The sequence below is a fragment of the Gigantopelta aegis genome, chromosome 3 (genome assembly GCF_016097555.1).
Source record: "Gigantopelta aegis isolate Gae_Host chromosome 3, Gae_host_genome, whole genome shotgun sequence".
Taxonomy (NCBI): domain Eukaryota; kingdom Metazoa; phylum Mollusca; class Gastropoda; order Neomphalida; family Peltospiridae; genus Gigantopelta; species Gigantopelta aegis.
The window spans coordinates 49,814,197-49,836,692 of NC_054701.1; the positions used below are offsets into that span (position 1 = coordinate 49,814,197).

General features: G+C 36.8%; 2 protein-coding genes across 2 annotated transcripts in view; one reads left to right on the top strand and one right to left on the bottom strand.

Moving 5' to 3' along the window:
- LOC121368172 (protein MON2 homolog) overlaps positions 1-22,496 on the top strand; it is a 488,300-nt gene that overhangs the window by 227,375 nt on the left and 238,429 nt on the right. The gene's annotated exons all lie outside the window — the stretch shown is intronic.
- Positions 1,448-2,768, bottom strand: LOC121368174 (G-protein coupled receptor dmsr-1-like). Its single transcript, XM_041492796.1, has one exon. It carries the CDS (start codon positions 2,754-2,756, stop codon positions 1,626-1,628), a length of 1,131 nt encoding a protein of 376 aa, XP_041348730.1. The 5' UTR covers positions 2,757-2,768; the 3' UTR covers positions 1,448-1,625.

Below are 22,496 nucleotides of genomic sequence, written 5' to 3' on the forward strand. Positions count from 1 at the left end.
GGAGACAAACCTTCTCAGTCCCTAGTACTCGATGAGCAAATACATTTTGCTTCAAAAGCCCGTTAGTCCCATTCTAAATCCAAGCTAGAATACGATTTCTTTGCAGAACCTCGTAAACGCCATCTGAGTTTGTCTGCAGAACCACATAGTTTGTAGACCGCCAATCACATGTGCGCATCAGATCACATGATGCATAAGATGGCCGCGCCCATGATAAGCATTTTTGTGCGCTGAATTCGTACAATTCCTCCGGATTTTGGGTAATTTATCCACGCTAGTTATGGAAACTTATGATGTAGTTGACGAACCTGTGATGTTATCACCAACAGGAAAGCGTAAACGACGTCGGCCACGACGTTCGGCCTGTTCTATAGCCAAAACAGCTCGCTACAGTGGTAAAGGTTTGATTCCTCATGTAATATGCACACGTGTGACCAGGAATTATGTGGTGTGCCAGTTTGTTCAATATTGTGTAAAATTACACTTACTAGCCCAATTTCAATAAATCGATGGGTGTGTGTTTAAATTGGGGGAGGGGGCGGGAAGACTGACTGAACTTTCGTGTAATCTTTTGATGAACTCCAATGGGGGATGGAGTATGTTGTGACCCAACTGGCATTATTTTCCAGTCATCTTTCCATAATTATAATTCTAGAGTGAGTATCTTACTGTCATTGTTATTACACTGGTATGGCACAGTCGTTTTAAATAAGTGTCAGTTTTAATGCTTTGTGAAGGCTAGCAACTGCCAAACTTTGGTATATCCATGGACAAGTAAAGTTCTTCTTTTTTAAATGTTTAATTCAACCTTCACTTTTAAGATGTTTCTAATTGTCTGTTCTTTGATTCTGCAACATTTCCATAAGATTGGTCTCCAGAAATGGACTTACTGAGTTTTGCAAACAAACCGAAGGTGGACTTACTTGGTTTTGCAGAAAAATCATCACATTTTGGTAATTACCAAGTTTTTGAATAAAGGTTCATTTTCTACATTCATATTTTTTGTTCATTGCTCCATAACCATTTCATGACACAAAAAGTGGAATTAGTGAGAATTAAAATTACCATCAGGTAAAAATCTCCATTTTAAAACAAACGAAGTCAGATGGACTTACTGGGTTTTGTGCCTGAACTCCTCATGTGTTACCTTTTCTCCATTAAATCATTTCTTATAATGATTGTATAACAATATTCTAAAATCACAGAATATATATATATATATTTTATCACTCATTTGTAACACCCATAAATACGTATATGTATGTGTAATGTAAGTATGATCACAAACTTTAAAAAGAGTTATGGTGTTTATCTTGTAATTCCACCAGCATCATTTCAGATTTTGAAATGGTTTAAATAACATTTTCTATCCTAAAATACTGATTGCTGATCTTTTCACAAACCATATAGCCTTGGAAAATGTTTTCTTGTATACATGATTTACTAATCTAAAAATACTGATTGCCTTAACCTTCCACTAAGCAACTTTCCTAAATCACAGCCTTTGGGGGATTCTTCTTGTATACCATACATGATTTTTAATTTTTTTTTTTTTACAATTGGCAAACTTGAAGGACCGAATAAATAAAACTAAAATTAAAACCAAGAGCTAAATATGATTGATTTTATAGCTGAGTGACCTCCGTTTTGACTACACTATAGGTGGGTGTACCGTTCTCCTTGGTGTTCTTCTTCATGAGCGAGGGCATGTTCTTGCCCACGAACAGGTTGCGGAACGCACTGCGGAACTGCTGGCTCATGATGCAGTAGAGTATGAAGTTGACGGCGCTGTTCACGAGAACGAGTATATCCATGAAGTCGCCAAGGTGCACGTACACGTTGTTCCAGAAGTGGTCGCTGATGCCGCCGATGAGTGCCACGATGCCCTGAGGAAGTTCGGTGATCACAAAGAAGAGGACGACCATCACCAGCATCATGGTGGTGCGGTTGTGCTCGCTGCTCTGGTGGTCATGGCCCGAGGCACGGTTGGACGAGCTGAGGAGGCGGACTCGCCTGCGCCGTGCCTGCTGCATGGCTGAGATGAGCAGCGCGCTGAGGAAGGTGAGCAGGATGCACGGCAGGATCTTGATCACCACACCGTACAGCCACTTGGTAAACTGCGTATACTGCGGGTGGTCGAGCGCAAAGTTGCTGTCAGCGATGATGTAGCAGTACGTCAGGTTAGTGTTGGCGTTGTAGTCCACCACCTGGTACATGACGTAGTTGGGTGTGCATATGATGATGGTGCCCACCACCACAATGGCCACAGTGAGCTTGGCCCGGTCGGACGTGCACAGCGTCATCGCCCGCGTCGGCATGCAGACGAAGATGTAGCGGAATACGGCCAGCGACACAGTGAGCCACATGGCGATGTTGTGGCACGTCACGATGAACAGGTTGTGGAAGAGAATGAAGTACATCCACTCCCGCGGGTGGTGCTTGTTGATGCAGTCGGGCCCTGTGAGGATGTTGATGTAGATGGCCATTATTGGGTAGGTGGTCATGGTGAGCATGTCCGCGATGGCCAGGGCCGTCAGGATGAAGTTGGTGGGTGACAGCATGTGTTTGCGTGTCAGTACAATAATGTTCAGCACATTGGAGATTATTCCAAAAATGCACACAAAAATACTGAGATGACCGTGTATCTTGCCGTATATAATCCCAAACTCTTCAATTCCAGTAGGAGGACTTGTGGTAGTCGATTCAAACACTGATGTCATTTCTATCACAAAATTAGTCGAATGGTTATTTTCCATAATGGAAGCGGCTTGTTGGTACCGCATCAAGCTTTCCGACATTGTTGATTGATCCAAGTGAATTTGCTCTTCAAAAACAGTATTTCCGTGAATTATTTGCACCAGAGTAAACAGAAGTGTCAACTTCCTTGTTACCAGCCAGTCATACGACAGCACGAATCAGATGATCCTATGAACCATTAAATTGCACACCGTTGTGTTGTTCATGCTGTTGTTCATGCCGTATCAGAGTATAAACACACAGCCGGATTTAAAACAGTATAAACACAGAGTTGATTTTAAAACACTGGTTACACACCTGGTAATATTCTAAAGTGATATCTAGAACACTAGTAAACAGACCACCATCAATTTGTTCACTTTCTGATTCTACAGATAATCCTTGCCTGGGGGCGTTCTTGTTTAATTTTCGCAGCAGGCTTGCAAGAATTTAAAACTTAGTAATCCGTAAAGTAGTTAGCAAGTACTTCACACTTTGTCACGAGTTGGTGTTCACTGCCAGTGTTAGCAAAAAGAAATTCAGAATAAGTTTCCCGTGGAAGCAGCCGGCAGTAACTGTGGACAGACGGACTGTCTCAAATCAGCTGACCGTTCTGAGCATTGTGAAGACAAGCTAAGGCACTCGGCTCATGCATGCTAGGAGGTAGACTGTGCAGCCCCTTTAAGACCACTTTGTAACAGAGGCACTTCTAAATTTTATCTTTTCAAACTTAACTTAACGAAATCAACTTTTTCTGTACTCATTTCCATAATCACAACATCACCATTTCATTCATTGGTTATTAATTATTCAAAGAAACCAGTCGTGCTTAGATCTCAATTAATCCTCAGCATCAGAATACAATAGTATCTGTAATTAGCAGTTTAGTGTAGCCGATGTTTAGCATAAAATTCTACTATGCCAGCAGTACTTATATGATTGAGCCAACACAACTCTGGAGATATATTTCACAATAAACTTCACCTGGAGCCATACTGGAGTCCATTGGTTACATGAATTACGATCCAGTTGTATATATTTCTTCATAAGCTGATTGCTGTCTCGTCACCTTTCTGACGACTAACTTTCCGAGAACCTGTCCTCGTGTTCACACAGAAGAAAAAAGTTTGTGAATTGCCAGTACCCGTGATTTCTCTGCGTGGTATTGATCGATGCCAAGCTCTGTGATTACCAGCTCCTGGTCATGGATTACACATGCATAGGAAATATACGGCACTCGTTGGTTTCACTTCTTATTAGCATTGGTTCACTTGCAGCTCTGCCTTCTGAAAGTTAAAAGAAGAAAATTATCGGTGTTGGGAGATAAAACAGAAAGCTTTCCATCCTGTGCTCATTGGCGAACTAAGCCTGGTTATTGGATTCAATGGATAGTTGTATGAGGCGCTAAGTGGTAACCAAGGTGAACTTTTTTGTCATCAAAATACACAGAGATACTTGTTTTAAAATACACAGACATATATTTAAATATAATTTATATTAAAACAAAAAATTCTACAATTTTAAAATTTGTTTGTATAATAAAAACTTTTTTAAAAGCACAGAAAATGTTAGTAATTTTTTACCTTTTATGTTGTATTTTTTGGAATGTGCATTATTTGTAATATAGCAATATGTAACATCCCTCTGAATAATATGAAGTCATATAAATAATATGTGACATCCCTCTGAAATATATTATATGACATTTATGTCTTAAAACCCAGTAACTGTTGCCAGTTATGAGTCATATTAATATCAGACATGTGTCACCACAATTGTATCTTCCAGGTATTTATAGGTTGTGAAATAGGTACCATTTATCAAACAAACAAAAAATGTTGGGGGTTTTTCTTTTGAACTGTTAAGAACAAAATTCAATGTCTAGTTATTCATATAATTATATATAAGTAATATATTGATAATTCTATCATTATTTTTAATCATTCAGTATTTCTAGTTTATTTTTTATGTTTGGAACTAATACTACTTAATTTTATTTGTTTCAAGTCAAATTTGAAAGCTAAAAAAAACACTGCTGGTATTGCCTTTACTGTATGTCACAGAAGAATTAAATAGTGCTTACATTTGTGTGCCACGTATATTTGTGTGCCTACTGTATTAACCAACACATGACTTGCATGTCTCAGTTTTTACTCTACACTTCACAGTAGTTTTAAACACTTGGGGACAAATTTACAAAGCCTATTTCTGTCTTAAATGTGTTTAACTACATACATTTACAGTGCTGAAAAACCTGTGTTGAAGAGAAACAATCTTCATAAATTTGGCTATTCCCGTAATTTGTATCTGTGTTCTACAACGGGCAACGGGCAACTATATTTACGTGCCCCTATCCACAAGGGTTCAGGCACGCCCACCCCGGATTCAGCCTCTGACATCGCCAGTTGTCGATTCCGGGGCGGGAGGGTTTGTGTTCTACATGCCACACTTGTCTAAATCTCAGCCTTTATAGCAGTATTGGTATTTAAACAGTGACTTGGCTCTGCCAATACAAGAGAGATACGCTACTGGAAGTGTAACTGTGGAGGAGCCGAAATTGAAGCCAATACTATTTCAGACGTCTATTTCAGCTGGGTTAACCTCCATTCCACTAGTGTCCACAATTGTCATGCTTTTATTGGTTGTTTTAGGTGGCTTGTGCGTTTTTTCAAAATCTGATTTTGCAGTCAGATCAATAAATGAAAACTATATGAAATAGCCAGGTCATTCAAGTGTGGTGTTTGTCTGTGGAAGAAAACACATAAATAAAGGTGCCTCGTTCCACATTGTTTATTTTATTGGACATGTTTGAAGATTTTACGATGTCAGTTTCGACTCTTGGAGCACAGTTTATGGGAACTACAAGAGTGTGAAACTGCAACAGATTAAAAAACAAACATTTCATTTGCTTTTCACTTTTCACTGGCAAAAAAACAAAAACCCTGTTAAGTTTGTTGTAACTTGAACACTACAATAATTATTGTTTTTGGATATACATAATTAAATTGCTACTTTGTATTAATGACAACAGAATGAAAAATAGTTTTGAAGAGAAAAAAAAATATTATTTTAATTTTTAAAATTTAATTTGTTTAAAATATGGAGATGGCAGTATGTCTTACGCGTTCTACACTATTTGCTCAGATTACGACATTTGATACTTAATAACCAGTGCATAAATGGGCTTTCATTAAACAAGTGTGTATTCATTTTATTTCATTTCACTATATGAAAGAGGATTGGTAATTATGATATATCGAATTCATGCTCGTTCAGGTGTTTTGTTTCAAATAACAATTGAAAACCAAATAGCTGTTGTTTTATATGACATATACATGTAGTGACACATACAACAATTTTAATGAAACGTATTGTTAATTCCCACATCCCCTAAATAGCTGGTGCCCCCTCACTTCTAATACTGTTATTGTTCCTACACGTCTGCTGGTAACAGTTGTCAGGACTTAATCAGTTCATGGCTGTGACATTAAAAAAGGAAACAATTTGTCTGTAAATGTAGTCAAAAAAAGGAGCTAATGTTGCACTACAGTACATATGTAATCAGTAGCTATTTCACGTGGGTGCCTAACACATGGCCGGGAGTGTTTGAAACACATACACGCCAACACAGACAGAACAGTTCAATGTATCTTCTTTTCTTTTTTTTACAGGCAGGACAATACAGTAGCCTTTGAAATACCAGTCATGCATAAAAAAACAAAACAATTAAATAAATAATAACTAACAGTTGTATCTAAAATAAAAAATACTTATGAATATGTTCATGCTTTAAAAAAATTAGTTTAATTATTAGTGTTCTTAAACTAGTTAAAGGCAAAAAACAAACAACCATATGAATATGTACATGCTTAAAAAAATTAGTTTATAGTCTTATTCAACTTACTGTACTTCCACAACAACTATGCTATTCTGCAGTGGAGGAGGTGACTCAGGTTGTATAACATAATAATGAAAATTAAAAACACGTTTTCTAAATTAGTCATGTTCTTAAGCCATATGCCTTTAACTAGTTTAACAAAATATTACCTCATATATAGACATTTAATTTATCCTCAATAGTAGTGTGTAATACGAGTAGTACTTTATTCAACCAGCTGCATAAGTTGTTATATCCTGTTTGTTATCAGTATTGTGATATATAATTGAAATATAAAAGAAAGGTAAACTGGCTATTTGGTGTCATAATGGTCATTGTGACAACATGGTTTAGAAAAGTTAGATGAGAAACCTGCTGCTGCCATATAAATTGCTCCCATTGGGTAAAAGCAAGGATCACAGACAGGGCAATACATACCGGTACCACAGCCTTGCATAAAGCATTTAAAGCAGAAGAAAACTCTAGCAACTATATACTAACAAGACTGATTTTCACAACCAATCATACCACACACATTTACTCTATCACTGAGCAGCATCTATTGTGTCCCTGTTTGTTAATATTCTTTAACATTTACAAATTTATATTTAAAAAACCCATAAAAGAAACAATTCTTTGACAACATCTTGTTGAAGTAAAATTTGTATGAAAACAAAAGAAATCTTTTTGAGCATGAAGGACTGTAACAAAACTAAAACCACTCACCATTCTGAATATTAAATTTGCAGTGCTCGTCTCTGTTCATTAACTAAGGTAGCATATTATTTCTCACAACTTCCAAAAAGTGTGCTTTAATGACTGTGTCGATTATTGAAGAATTTTCTTCAAAGAACATTAATGGAATGCAAGTCTGACAAAATGAACTAAGGGAACATTGCTTGCATTTAATTATGACTCTTAATATGAAAGCCGGTTCGAGCTTCAAAAGATTCCGTTCTCCACTGATTGGCAAGTAAGATGGTGAGACGAATTCGTTTTATGTGATGTCACAAATCCATGAGGTTAAAGACGAGGTCTAAGTTATAAATAAAGGATTTTAATGAACAAAAGTGCATGTTCTAATTTGGTACTGATAATCCTATATCTTTTTCATTTGTCATGTAAATTACATGAGGAGGTGTGCTGTATAGAGTTTAAACATTGCATAGAAGCCGGGGTGGGTTGGGTGGGACGTAGCCTAGTGTAAATTACACGAGGAGGTGTGCTGTATAGAGTTTATACCTTGCATAGAAGCCGGGGTGGGACGTAGCCTAGTGTAAATTACATGAGGAGGTGTGCTGTATAGAGTTTATACCTTGCATAGAAGCCGGGGTGGGTGGGGTGGGACGTAGCCTAGTGTAAATTACACAAGGAGGTGTGCTGTATAGAGTTTATACCTTGCATAGAAGCCGGGGTGGGTGGGGTGGGACGTAGCCTAGTGTAAATTACACGAGGATGTGTGCTGTATAGAGTTTATACCTTGCATAGAAGCCGGGGTGGGTGGGGTGGGACGTAGCCTAGTGTAAATTACACAAGGAGGTGTGCTGAGAGTTTATACCTTGCATAGAAGCCGGGGTGGGTGGGGTGGGATAGCCTAGTGTAAATTACATGAGGAGGTGTGCTGTATAGAGTTTAAAGATTGCATAGAAGCCGGGGTGGGTGGGGTGGGACGTAGCCTAGTGTAAATTACACGAGGAGGTGTGCTGTATAGAGTTTATACCTTGCATAGAAGCCGGGGTGGGTGGGGTGGGATGTAGCCTAGTGTAAATTACATGAGGAGGTGTGCTGTATAGAGTTTATACCTTGCATAGAAGCCGGGGTGGGTGGGGTGGGACGTAGCCTAGTGTAAATTACATGAGGAGGTGTGCTGTATAGAGTTTATACATTGCATAGAAGCCGGGGTGGGTTGGGTGGGACATAGCCTAGTGTAAATTACACAAGGAGGTGTGCTGTATAGAGTTTATACATTACATAGAAGCCGGGGTGGGTGGGGTGGGATGTAGCCCAGTGATAAAATGCCCACCTGATGTGCAGTTGGTTTAGGATCGATACCCGCCAGTGGGCCCATTGGTCTATTTCTTGTTCCAGTCATTGCACCATGATTGGTATATCAAAGGTCATGGTATGTGCTATCCTGTCTGTGGGATGGTGCATATAAAAGATTCCTTGCCACTGATGGAAATATGTATTAGGTTTTCTCTAAGATTATATGTCAGAATTACCAAATGTTTTTCATATAATGGCCAATGATTAATAAACATAACAAACTTTAACTTTTGGTGCTTGGTGTGGCAACCCACCAATCCAAGTTATTAGCTGGCACTTTCAAGCAATTTAAGCTGTTTTCCTGGCAATAATATTTTGGTGGTGAACAACTTTTCTAAATATAGAAAAATTATAAAACATACAGATAAAATGACTTAGCTCAGCACTTATAATTGTCTAGACACAAAGCTAACATTGTTATAATTTAATGCAATTCTTAAGTGACTTACATAAATTTTATACCATACATCACAAATGTGAATGCCATTTTTGTCTGGCCTCATTGAGTGCAACTGAGTACAATATTTGTTTAGTGCTAGTTTAGCTATGTTATATTTTTTGCATTTAACTCCTTTTCTCACAGACTTGGGTCATATGTCTGGATGTAATTGCAGTGCATGTTCAGAAAATAAATAAATAAATAAATACATAGTATCAGTATTGATTCTGCTTAATAACAAAAATTAATTATGAGCCTGGGTAATTGTTTTGAATAGATTAGTTGATTACAGCTAACAAATTTTAAAGGTTGACTAAAAAGCATAATCATAAAGGTTGAAATTGTATTAACACTAGAACACATCCTTCAGTTTTGCCCATCATATAACACTCTGATACAAGAAACATGGCAGTATCTTGTCGACCTCAAAGAGAAACTTTGGGGACCAGCAATGTCCCTTTGATTGACAGCAGACATCCTGGTGAAAACAGGACTGGAAGTCTGAGCATGGCTTTGGGACCATGAAGAAGAAGAAGTATTAAAAAGGCAGCAGAAGAAATCCTAATTGTTGTGTTCTGACTGTACTAAAGGTGGTAGCTATTTTGACATCTGTGAGGTCTGCTTTGGAAGTTTATGGTCTAACATCAAAGTTGTTTATATTTGTACTAGAACCAGTTTTTTAATTATGTTTATGCTGAGAATCTATCAGGAAGCAGTTTTGCCACCTAGAGTTTGTTAGATTTGCAAGGTCAAAGAACTGCAGTACAGTAAGGGATATTTAGCAATGTTCATACTCGAAACCAGGGGATTGTGTCTATGATCCCTCAGCTAACCCAAACCCTAACCCTAACCCTAACCCTGAGGAACATAGAGCTGCCCTAATCCTAACCCTAACCCTCATGGAACATAGATCTGAGGAAACATAGAGCTGACCCCGAAACAAGCCAGCCATAAAAAGAGATGACTTCAAAATTTTGTTAAACTATTTAAAAGTTGAATATTATAATTGTTTTCCTTTCATGGAAGTATGAACCATTGTACAGAACCACTATAAGCATTGTATGAACAGCAATGCACATCAGCACAAAGCTGTTCATACATAAAAATTAAGTGTATAACAATTTTATCAATATATAATACTATGAAATAACAGATTTTTTCTTCAGGAAATTAAGACGTGAAATAAGGAGAATCCACATTCTGCAGTTTGTTTCTGTCATCAAAGTGAGGCAATTGTCACATTCTTTTGTATATTAATGCAAAAAGTGTTCAACAATTATTAACATTTACTGATTCAAAGTTAACAAATAATGTAAACAGTTTATTTATTTGAAATAAAGAAAACAACTGAAAAAGTATATTTTGTTTTCTAAGCATTGCTGAAAGTAGTGCAGAATTGAGATTCACAAGAGTTGTGAATGTCAGGTTTTTTAAAGACACATGATATCATTTGGACCAAAATCAAAGTAAGGAACACTAACTGTTTTGTAAAGTTCCTATCAATGTCAATCTCAAGATAATAGCTTTTTTCAGTACTAGTGTACAAGAACAAAATGGCTGAGAAATGTTTAACAAATAGCACAAGTGTTTGTCTTTATATCTTCACACTTGCTGGAGAGTTGATTGAACCACATTCCGGATTACATTCATTAATTATATGCGCCATGCGGTCACTTGTGGGTAGGCCTAAAAGATGTGTTATTGCAGCACTTATCGGCTGAAATGCTCAGAATGGGATACTATTAGACTAAGTGTAACTATTAGACTACTAAAATCTAGTATGTACCAAAATAGAGTTTTGTACATGTAGCAGTTTTAAAAACATTTTTAATGAAAATTAAAAACTGCGAAATATGGCTGCATTTTTAATATCTCGAACATTTACAGTTTTACAGTATTTACAAAATAGAATTACATGATCGTTATTTTGCATTTTCTGGTTTTTGGCAAATGAAACTAGCAATTGTGAAGGCTATATAGAAAGTTGTGATGACCGAATAGACACATGAATGTACAATAAGAAAGGAATGTGGGGTTTTTTAATGACATCTAAGAACAGCTTATTTATCTAGCAGGTATTTGGCAGCAGTTATTAGGTGTCAGATGTATGATAATTGGATTCTTTGATCTAGAGAATGAGAAAAGAAACCCGCTGTCTCAATCAATACTTGATATCTTATTATTTGCATTTTTTTTAAAGCAGCACGTATCACAACCATTGATATATAACTCAAACAGTAAAGTTCACCTCTTGTACAAGTAAATGAGTGTAATGTTTCCCAATATAGAATGACAAAAAGAAAGGGGGAATAGAACAGAGAAAATCATTTTAAAAATACAACCTACTACAATTATTTTTGCTGATATTTCTTCAGTGGCTATCAAGAGTGATTATGGACCCATGGAAATGTAATCAGTTGATTTTTAGCTGTTAAATTGCTTCACAAATGGTTTTTCATAAACCACAACTGATCACTTGGCTTATTGAGTTTCCTCTTATTGAAGTAAAGGCAAAAAGAGGACGAGGCAGTGGTTATCAATACACTGGTGCTCTCAGGCAATAAAAACTCATTTCAGATCCATTTTAGATCCCATGAAATGTAATCATCTTCATGGTGTTTGGAAAATAGTTTTTCTAAAACCACTTTGTTTATGTTCATCATTATTTTGCAAATGTCTTCATGTCAGGATTTGTTTTGTTTAGTTGTTTATTAATTGGGTTTTTTTAAAAATATGTTGCATACTGACAATAATGTGACAACATATGTCTTAAAATGTCTTTGATATGTGTGTACATATGTGTGTATTTTGTGAAAATGTCACTCTTGGGCAAACTACTTTTATTTCAATTGTAATCTTCTTAATTTTGGGAATTTTGTTGTGCTTTTTTGTTTTGTTGGGGGTTTCTGGGTTGTAGTTTTTCTATCTGAAAACCATTCTGTTTACATTCATTGTTATATCAATAAGTGTTCATGTATCTGGATTTTCATCTTTCAGTTTTGTGTTTTGTGTTTGTGTATGTGTGTGTGTCTGTGTCTGTGTCTGTGTCTGTGTCTGTGTGTGTGAGTGTGTCCTGATTATGATGTTGTGTTAGCATACATACTTCCTGAAAATATGTGACAACTAAACAATTGCCTTCACTCCAATTGATGGATCTGTATTGATAAAATACCTTATTGAGATCCTGCACATTCAGTAATATCCATTTAATAACTGTATGCTGAGGAGGTTATTGGAAAATGAGGTCTGTTTTTCTCTCAGTCTCCAATGTTATTTGTGTGTGATTCGGATCTAGTTTGGCTGACATCTGATGCTTGATCATGTATTAATTCCACCTTATCTTCGGTGGTTCTCTTCACGTAATAATGATCTGCTTTGTAAAGAGTATGGTTCATAGCTGTCTTTTTTTTCCCTTTGAGGTTAATGGCCAAGATATTAATGACCCTAAACAGTTAAATTAATTACTTTTTTTAAAGATTAAAGAAAAAAAGATAGAAAGGAAAAGCAAAGAGCTGGTTGAATGAGCTATCTTAAACATTTTATGTTAACAGTGATAAACAATTCAAATGCATATTTTTGCCATCCTACTGTAAACACCATTTCAATTAACATTTTGTCTTCTGTTGGAGGCAGATACATTCGTACTGTAATTCTTTAAGCCTACCAGCCTCGGTGGCATCGTGGCAGGCCATCGGTCTGCAGGCTGGTAGGTACTGGGTTCGGATCCCAGTCGAGGCATGGGATTTTAAATCCAGATACCGACTCCAAACCCTGAGTGAGTGCTCCGCAAGACTCAATGGGTAGGTGTAAACCACTTGCACCGACCAGTGATCCATAACTGGTTCAACAAAGGCCATGGTTTGTGCTATCCTGCCTGTGGGAAGAGCAAATAAAAGATCCCTTGCTGCTAATCAGAAGAGTAGCCCATGTAGTAGCGACAGTGGGTTTCCTCTCAAAATCTGTGTGGTCCTTAACCATATGTCTGATGCCATATAACCATAAATAAAATGTGTTGAGTGCGTCATTAAATAAAACACTTCTTTCTTTCTTTCTTTAAGCCTTCTCTTGTTTTGTAGAGCTCTGATTAACACTCTAAAGCAATATAATGTTCAACTGAATAATTCATATGAAAACCTAACTTTTCTTTCATTATTGATTTTTATGGCAACTACATATGAACTAGATGATAAAAAGTGCAAAATATACTCCGAAGACCATATATTTTCAAGGAAACACATTTTGTCTACAAAATATCTAAACCAAAATTTTACTTGACCATTTTGTCCTCTTTATAGTCCAGAAAAAAGTTAAGCAACAGACTTTGTGTTATCCGACACACCAGCAGGGTTTCTGCCAGAGGATAAAACAGGTACATTTGTGTATGGTGTCATACCCAGATATTTTGACAGATTTCATTTTTTTAAAGTTAACTTTTTGACAAAATGAATTACTCTTATCATTACTGTACGCTTTTCTTAACCATAACCCTAAACTTAACCCATTTTCTTTCTGGATCGGAGGTCCCCCATACCCTCTGCTGACTGTGGTTGCATTCAGTTCCATAGCACCATACCCAAAAGTTTCATTCTGGCAGAAACAATGACCGGGAAGTATCAAGTTTTTTGCTTTCCAGGTATTTAAGAATATAAAACCATGCAACATATGTGGCATTTATCAATTAGTAATGATACCATGTAATAGCTTAATATCACTACGGATGCAGTTGATGTTTAAATTTTACAAGAACAGGATAATGTTGCACTCATTATGTGCACAAGAGGTAAAATTACTTCCATTACATTGGAAAATAAGCTTTTAAGTTCTCAAAGGATTGTCGTTAACTTTATGATTTATCATCTAAATGGATGACATGTTCTTTTAAAATATTGACTTACTCCATTCTTTTCTGAAAGTTTAGCTATGGTTCATGTTTCAGATTAATCAATGACAATTAACACAGAAATAGATGGAACATTAAATACCAAACATGAGTAATGAGGGATGGGACGAGGCTAAACTGTGTTTTTAAGAAAGAAAAATCTCATCAGTACTGGTTTTTTAAAGGTTTCATTTTTTTTTTTTTATTATGAGTTGAAATTTTTAAGCAGTTTTAATAAATAAAAAAAACTATTAAAACACCCATATATGCCAACTAGGTATGTATTTATGTGCTAGTGTTAAAGCATAGTATAATTAATCAAGTTAACCTTTGATATGGAACACTAAATTGTAAATCAGGAAATGTTAGCAAGTATTTATTTTAACAAATTTAGGGAGGGCATACATGATGCTAAATTTAACAAATTCATGTACACTAACTCTGTATTAATTTAAGAAAATTATGCCACCAAAAACAATAAATCTGTCTCTGTTACAATACATGTAGACTGACTGTATTAATTTAACAAAATCGCACCACCAAAACCAACAGACCCATCTCTGTTACAACACATGTAGAGTGACTATATTAATTTAACAAAATCACACCACCAAAACCAACAGACCCATCTCTGTTACAATACGTGTAGACTGACTGTATTAATTTAACAAAATCACACCACCAAAACCAACAGACCCATTTCTGTTACAATACGTGTAGAATGACTATATTAATTTAACAAAATCACACCACCAAAACCAACAGACCCATTTCTGTTACAATACGTGTAGACTGACTATATTAATTTAACAAAATCACACCACCAAAACCAAGAAACCTGTTTTCCCTGTTACAGTGTTCATTGTTTCTGATCATTAAAATCCCATATCAGCTCTCATCTGCCGAAACTAAATCATTATTGTAATAATTACCACAGAACCAATTCATTAGATTTCCATTTTGACATCTGTGTCTTTTTAATTCCATTGTGAAATATCATATACAGTAAAACCTCTCAAAACAGGACCCTCTATAAACCAGAATTCCCTCAAATCCGAATGTTTTTCGCAGCCCAGTTCTGAATATCTGTATGGAAGAGAATCTTTCTAAACTGGATACTTCTTCAAACGGGACTTTTTGCTTGGTCTCAATAGTGTCTTGTTTAGAGGAGTTTCACTGTGTATATACATGTATATACAGTGTGTGTGTGTGTGTGTGTGTGTGTGTGTGTGTGTGTGTGTGTGAGAGAGAGAGAGACAGAGAAAGACAGATAAAGAGACAGAGAGAGAGACAGACAGAGAGAGAGACGCACACACACACACAGAGAGACAGACAGAGAAAGAGACACAGAGAGACAGAAAGAGACAAAGAGACACAGAGAGAGAGATATTTAAAACATAAAAGCCATAAGCCTTCAAGTGACATTCAGTGACAGGGTTTTTGCCAGAGGGTAAGACGGGTATAGGTGCCATAACCAAAATTATTTGCAGATTTTGTTTTTTAAGTTAACCTTTTGACAATATTAATTACTCTTATTTATGATTTTCAGAACCCTAACCCTAAACTTATCCCATTTTCTTTCTGGGGGAGGGCCCCCCCCCCCCCCCAATACCCACTTTTGACTGGTTGCATTCAATTCCATAGAGCCATACCCAAAATGTTCTTCACTGAGTGATGTTGAGGTGGTTATTGTAGCCTACCAACCAGCCGTGCTGTGGTGCCCATAAAGCCATTATATTACATGTTGTCTGTCAAAACAAGTTCCGGTGCTCAATCAATTACAATTTCTGCGATCAAGATATGTCATTTAGTGAGCCGGTTCTTCATAATGGGAGTCCAGCGATGTTAGGAGGATGTATTCGAACACTATCAAAATACACCAAGTCATTTGAAACAATTTATGTATCCTACTTTGATAGCGGTATGCCTGCTTATTAATACAGTTATCACGCAGTGCACGACGGCAAATATTGGAAGTGTTGTTGTAATTTTGATGTTCTTATTTAATGGATTTATGTTGGCTTCTTTTATTTACTTAAATATTCTGCTCCAGGAAAACAAACATCACAAATATTATTGCATCTTCGACATCAGATGCATTTGGATTATGATTCATTAAGGCTTCAGACACAGAGTTGTATTTGGTGACAGTAAATATTTGTATTCAGAATGGAGAGGAGGTTTGGTGGGGAGGGAGGTTCACATGCAATATACTTTGCAAAAACAAAATCTTGAAATATTTTTAATCATATTTGGCAAGGTGTTAGTGATTGAACTAAAAAGAGAAGTTACTTGTACAGTTGTACAGTTTGAAATAGTTTACTGTTGGTTACTACATGTGGGGGTCAGTATAATACTGGACTGTTGGTTACTGGATGTGGGGGTCAGTGTAATACTGGACTGTTGGTTACTACATGTGGGGGTCAGTGTAATACTGGACTGTTGGTTACTACCTGTGGGGGTCAGTTGGTTACTACCTGTGGGGGTCGATGTAATACTGGACTGTTGGTTACTACATGTGGGGGTCAGTGTAATACTGGACTGTTGGTTACTACATGTGGGGGTCAGTGTAATACTGGACTGTTGGTTACTGCATGTTGGGGTCAGTGTAATACTGGACTGTTGGTTACTGCATGTGGGGGTCAGTGTAATACTGGACTGTTGGTTACTGCATGTGGGGGTCAGTGTAATACTGGACTGTTGGTTACTACATGTTGGGGTCAGTGTAATACTGGACTGTTGGTTACTACATGTGGGGGTCAGTGTAATACTGGACTGTTGGTTACTGCATGTGGGGGTCAGTGTAATACTGGACTGTTGGTTACTGCATGTGGGGGTCAGTGTAATACTGGACTGTTGGTTACTACATGTGGGGGTCAGTGTAATACTGGACTGTTGGTTACTGCATGTGGGGGTCAGTGTAATACTGGACTGTTGGTTACTGCATGTGGGGGTCAGTGTAATACTGGACTGTTGGTTACTGCATGTGGGGGTCAGTGTAATACTGGACTGTTGGTTACTGCATGTGGGGGTCAGTGTAATACTGGACTGCTGGTTACTGGATTTTTCCAACGCTACCAAAGAATCCAACTCACTGAACCATATAGACCATACATTATTTTTGATGTTTGTACGGTATAGTTACCTACCAGTCCAACCTGAGGGGATTATAATTTTGTCTCTTTCTCTCTGTTGGGGGTGGGATTTACCTCAATTGGTTAAATGCTTGCCTGAGGTGCTTGCATTGCAGGATCGAACCATCTCAGTGGATCCATTCAACTGGGTTTTTTCTCTCGTCCCAACCAGTGCACCACAACTGGCAAAGGCCGTGGTATGTGCTTTTCTGTCTGTGGGGAAAGCGCATATAAAAGATTCCTTGCTGCATCAGGAAAAATGTAGCGGGTTTCCTCTGATGACTACGAGTTAGAATTACCAAATGTTTGACCGCCAATAGCCGATGATTAATTAACCAATGTGCACCAATGGTGTCGTTAAACAAAACAGACTTTTTTAACTATCTCTCTGTTTGTCTGTCTAACTCTCCATCTACATGTATCTATTTGTCCATCTGTTCCACATATAGTTTCTGAGGGGTTTTGTTGGGGGGTGTTTTGCTGATATTCTTTATACAGCTCTATCATAAAGAGTTACAGATCATGTTTGACTTTCATGTGGAGTGGCCCGTCTTTAACAGAGTTGTTGGGCCTGGTAGGGGACATGTGATGCTTTAGCAGCACTCTCAGAGTGCTTGTTAAACATGAATATTTCAGTAATTTACTCATCATTAAGGCAATAAGATTTGGCCACTGAGCACTATGCAATGAACATTTGTGACTTTTAACTGAACTGTTCACTTTGGCTTTGATTGATGTCTGACATTGGCAAAATATTGTTTCTGCCGCTGTTGGTTGGTAGCGTCCGCGACTACTGATTGCAGTTCCATTACCAGTGTTGTTACGGTGCTATTTTCCTAACCTTAGTTATGGATTATCCTATCACACTAATATTGCATCTCAGACCCACTTACATGTGTGAAGGCAATTACCTGTTAATGCACATGCCATTTGTACTATCCACCACCACCACCACCACCACCACCCTCCAATTCCATTTTCCATTTTGGCACATAGCATTTTGCTACTTTTGAAGCAAAGGACACTTGTGTTAAATTCTCGACATTGCATGTCAGTTCCACTTAATATATGATGGCAATGACCAGTTAATGTACATAGTATTTTGTTTTATTTGCTACCACCACCATCTTTCCATTTCCCCATTAGCAGCAAGCGATCTTGTATGTTTGGGTGGGTTTTTTTATATATATGCATGGTCATACAGCTTAGTGCAATAAAATTGATTCGACTGTACTTACATTAATGGCATGGTTAAACTTTTTTGTTTAACAACACCACTAGAGCACATTGTTTTTTAATCATCAGCTGTTGGATGTCAAACATTTTGTAATTTTGACATATAGTCTTTGAGAGGAAACCCACTAAATTTTGTCATTAGTAGCAAAGGATCTTTTATATGCACCATCTCACAGACAGGATAGCACATACCATGGCCTTTGATATACCAGTATTGGTGCACTGGTTGAAACAAGAAATGGCCCAATAATGGCATGGTGGAGATTTAATTGAAATATAGGTGGGTAGGATGCTTTAAAACACTTACTAGGATATTATGTTTGTGGAATTTGTTTATAGCTACAAGAATTAAGTTAAGCAAAGGGTTTTTATGCACAAAATGATGTAGTGTAGTTTGAACCAGAATGTGTCTTGACAGTGACTGACATCTTGAACGATCACCACAAGTGCTGTTTTTCATTAAAATCCTTTTACTTAAATTATGAGAACTTAGTGGGCAAGAAAAACAGAAAGTGTGGGCAAAAAAATGCTTTGTGTAAATCTGATTTGGAACATGAGGAGGAATCTGTTGCTTGATAGAATTAGCCAAGATTCCCTTCAACAGGATTTAGCATCCACACTGAAATGTTTGTTTTTTATTTCTCTCCGATCTTATCAAATTTCAAAGCCATTGATTTTGGCAGGACTGGAGCATCAGTTCAGATAATAGCCTCTGATTGGTTCGGTTCTGTTGACATGATGAATACCAGTCCCCAGTTGCCTTTGATGATCTTTTAGTATTGTTACAGCATCAACTAAGAGTGTCTAAACAGATTTCTTACAGGCTATTACAAACAAGTATTAGTACCACCAAAGGAGTTTTTCCTGTTCTATCTTGCATATCAGATGTGATGGTATGTGCTATCTTGTCTATGAGAAAGCGTATATACGTGTACAATGTTTTTTCTTATTCCAACTAGTACAAAAGGTGATGGTATTTACAGTCTTGCATAGAAAAAATTGTTTGATGCTAATCAAATAGAGCAGCATGTATGGTGGAAGTAGGTTTTTCCTCATGCACTGTAGATTATATTACAGATTTCCTGCATGTTTGAAACTTAATCCAGTAATGGGATTTCACTCAACTGTGTATGTACTGGGACATCGTTAAGCAAATTCCTTATCTTTGTTTGCTGGGGGTTTTTTTTATGATGCTTCAAAGATGTCACAGCATTTTTGTTTCACTCAGGTAATATTGCATTGACATGGACAGTATGGTTAGTGGAAGCTCAAGTGGCTTACAGAAAGGTATATTGACTGGGAGAACCCATGCAGTGTTGACTGTCGGTATGCAAGCATTCAGAATGTCAACACTGGATTCCTATTTCCGTCATGTCAAACATGAAATGGTTAATGAAAAATCAAAGACGAAACTATTTAATAAAAAATATTTAAGTGTTCTTGTCATGTTTGGCCTGTTCCAGAAATAACCCACATGGTGTGTGTGTTTGATGTGGTAGCTATACTATTTTGATTGCCTGGTTAGTGAGCTAAATTTGTTTTGATGTTTGTTGCTGTTGATATTAATTTTTTTTAGAGGAGATTTTTATTTTTTATTATTATTTTTTTTAAAAACAAAACATGGGATGTGTTTAAATACAATTTTATTTTATTACTACAGTGGAAAGCAGTGCATGCAGAATATTCTATTTATTTATATTTTTGCTCAGTTTTATCCTTTTTAAAATAATTATTTATAGGTTTCACATTTCAGTATACATTGTAGATAGGTATGAATTATAAAATAAAGAAACCCCAACTTTTACAATAAACTTTTAAAAATGCACAAATGCTACCATTGTTTATTTATGGTAAGGTTATTTAGGTATTGGACATTAATGTTTAGTATTAAATTTGAATAATGTATATTGTAGAGACAGTTCTTGCAGCTGTTTGCCACCATACTGTATATTTTATGTCTTGTAATTTGGCATCAGAAAGGAATGTCAATTGGCTGTTAGGTGTTGGACCAATGGTAATTGGCACACATTAGTATACGTAGTGTATGTGAAACAAAACATGTAGCTAATGTTAGAGGCACCTCTTTCTGGCTGCATCAAAGGGCACTTAGCATACTTTCCTAGAGAGATAGAGAAAAACAACAACCCAGTATATACTAAGGGACATCATATACGAGTGCTGGGTATTGTACATGGAACTAATTGTCAATCACATTGCTGATTACGTGCATCCATTCCTTGCCATGCATTAATTGCCTTTAACCACTAACCGTGTTGGAGCCAATCATTTAGTAGAACTTATCTCGTGTATACAGCATTTCCATTCAAGTATTGCAAGAGGGGTTTATTTCCTCGGTAAACTCGAAACGTCTTGACAATTATTGAGTATAACTTGTTTCCTGCCTTCAGTATTTTTCATTCATGTATTTCAAAGGGGGTTTATTCCCTCAGTAAACTAATAAGTTTTACAGATTCCATAATAATTGACTGATTAATGCTGGTAGGAAGTTTAACTTACCCCTGGGAGCTTAAATGCCATCACCTAACTACTATAGCTTGGATTATAGAATGAAGTTCACCGACAGCATCAGAATTGCATGCAATGAAGCTATGAAAACAAGTGCCATGGTAATGGAAGAGGAAAAAAAATATTTGAGTATAAAGATAAGTTACTGAAAGATTAATGAAAGAACTTGATTTCAGTTAGAGTGTAAATCCACGTTAGTACAGCAATATATATTCCCTCTGCATGATAGATGCAACACAAGTCATCATGACCTCCTTAGAATTTGATCTCATTTCACTAATTCAAGTTTAGTTTTATGCTTATATTTAATGAAGGTTCAAGCATGCTGTGCAAGGTACACTTAGTGGAATGTCGGTCTGGTACAGAGGGTATGTGGTGGTTAGTGAGACAAAAGTACAGGTTGTGGTCCTAGGTTGGAGCAGATACACGAACCCTGTAAAAACAACCTCAGATTGAGACAAAAGACAATGGACAATTTTAAGTATAAAAAAAACTTACATCAACTCCATCAAAACCACAAACAAGCAAATGAACAACAAATTAATAACCATGATGTATATATCCTACAAATGATTCTCACTGACACAAGACTAATACAAATGCAGTTGCTTGATGGTGAGGGTAAAAAGGTTATTTATCATTGTTGTTGGGTCAGGGAAATGTCATGTGCATGTGGGCTCATTGATGGGCAATGATTCCATGACTTCTAGTGCCACAGATGAACTATTGCATCCCTTATTAATTAGAAACCATGATGGCCACCAAATGTCACTGAATTCTTGCTTTTAATCTCACTCCCATACTGCTACATCTGTACTCTCACTGAAATGAGATTATTAAATGCACTCTGATTACTCTTCATTAACATTAAGATTAAGAAAGCCATATAATATATGTCCACATCTATTGTCAGAGATGGACTTTTGTTTGGATGTCTTGACATTTTTTTTCTTTAAACCTATTTGACTTATTAAGACATTGTCATGGCATAGTGAAGTTGGCTAGGTCTAATTGAAGTCTATATGCCGGCATTGTTTTGTAGTCAGAAATGCAATTGCAGCCCTTGTTACACAAGAATGTACTTGAGTGAAGAAGCCATTAGTGATGAAAGCTTTGTTTATCTTTCTCAGAATCAATATATTTCTTAATTGGTCAGTTAGGTGTGTTGCAGACCTAGCTGTTAGCTGTTCCTAAACTTTTTAAGGTTTAGATTTTAAAGTTGGAGATGCTTCTTATTCCAAATATTGCATGGTTGGTGTATGTATCAAAGACCATGGTATGCTATAATGTTTGCGGAGTATATATTAATCAGAATGTACAACCTTTGTGACAGCAGTGGTTGTTTTTAATATTCTGTTAAGCAACAGATGCGGTGTGTAACAGCTAATATGAAATATGAATAATCTGATGATCATATACATGCATGCTGGTCATACAAGAAAACACACATGTACATGCATATGCATGCCACATACATGTACACAAATACAATATATATATGAGAGAGAGAGAGAGAGAGAGAGAGAGAGAGAGAGAGAGAGAGAGAGAGAGAGAGAGAGAGAGAGAGAGAGAGAGACAGAGACAGAGAGACAGAGACAGAGACAGACAGACAGAGATGATAGT

Excerpts from the sequence above, each read along its gene's own strand:
- LOC121368174 (XM_041492796.1), bottom strand. The coding sequence starts at position 2,756 with ATGGAAAATAACCATTCGACTAATTTTGTGATAGAAATGACATCAGTG.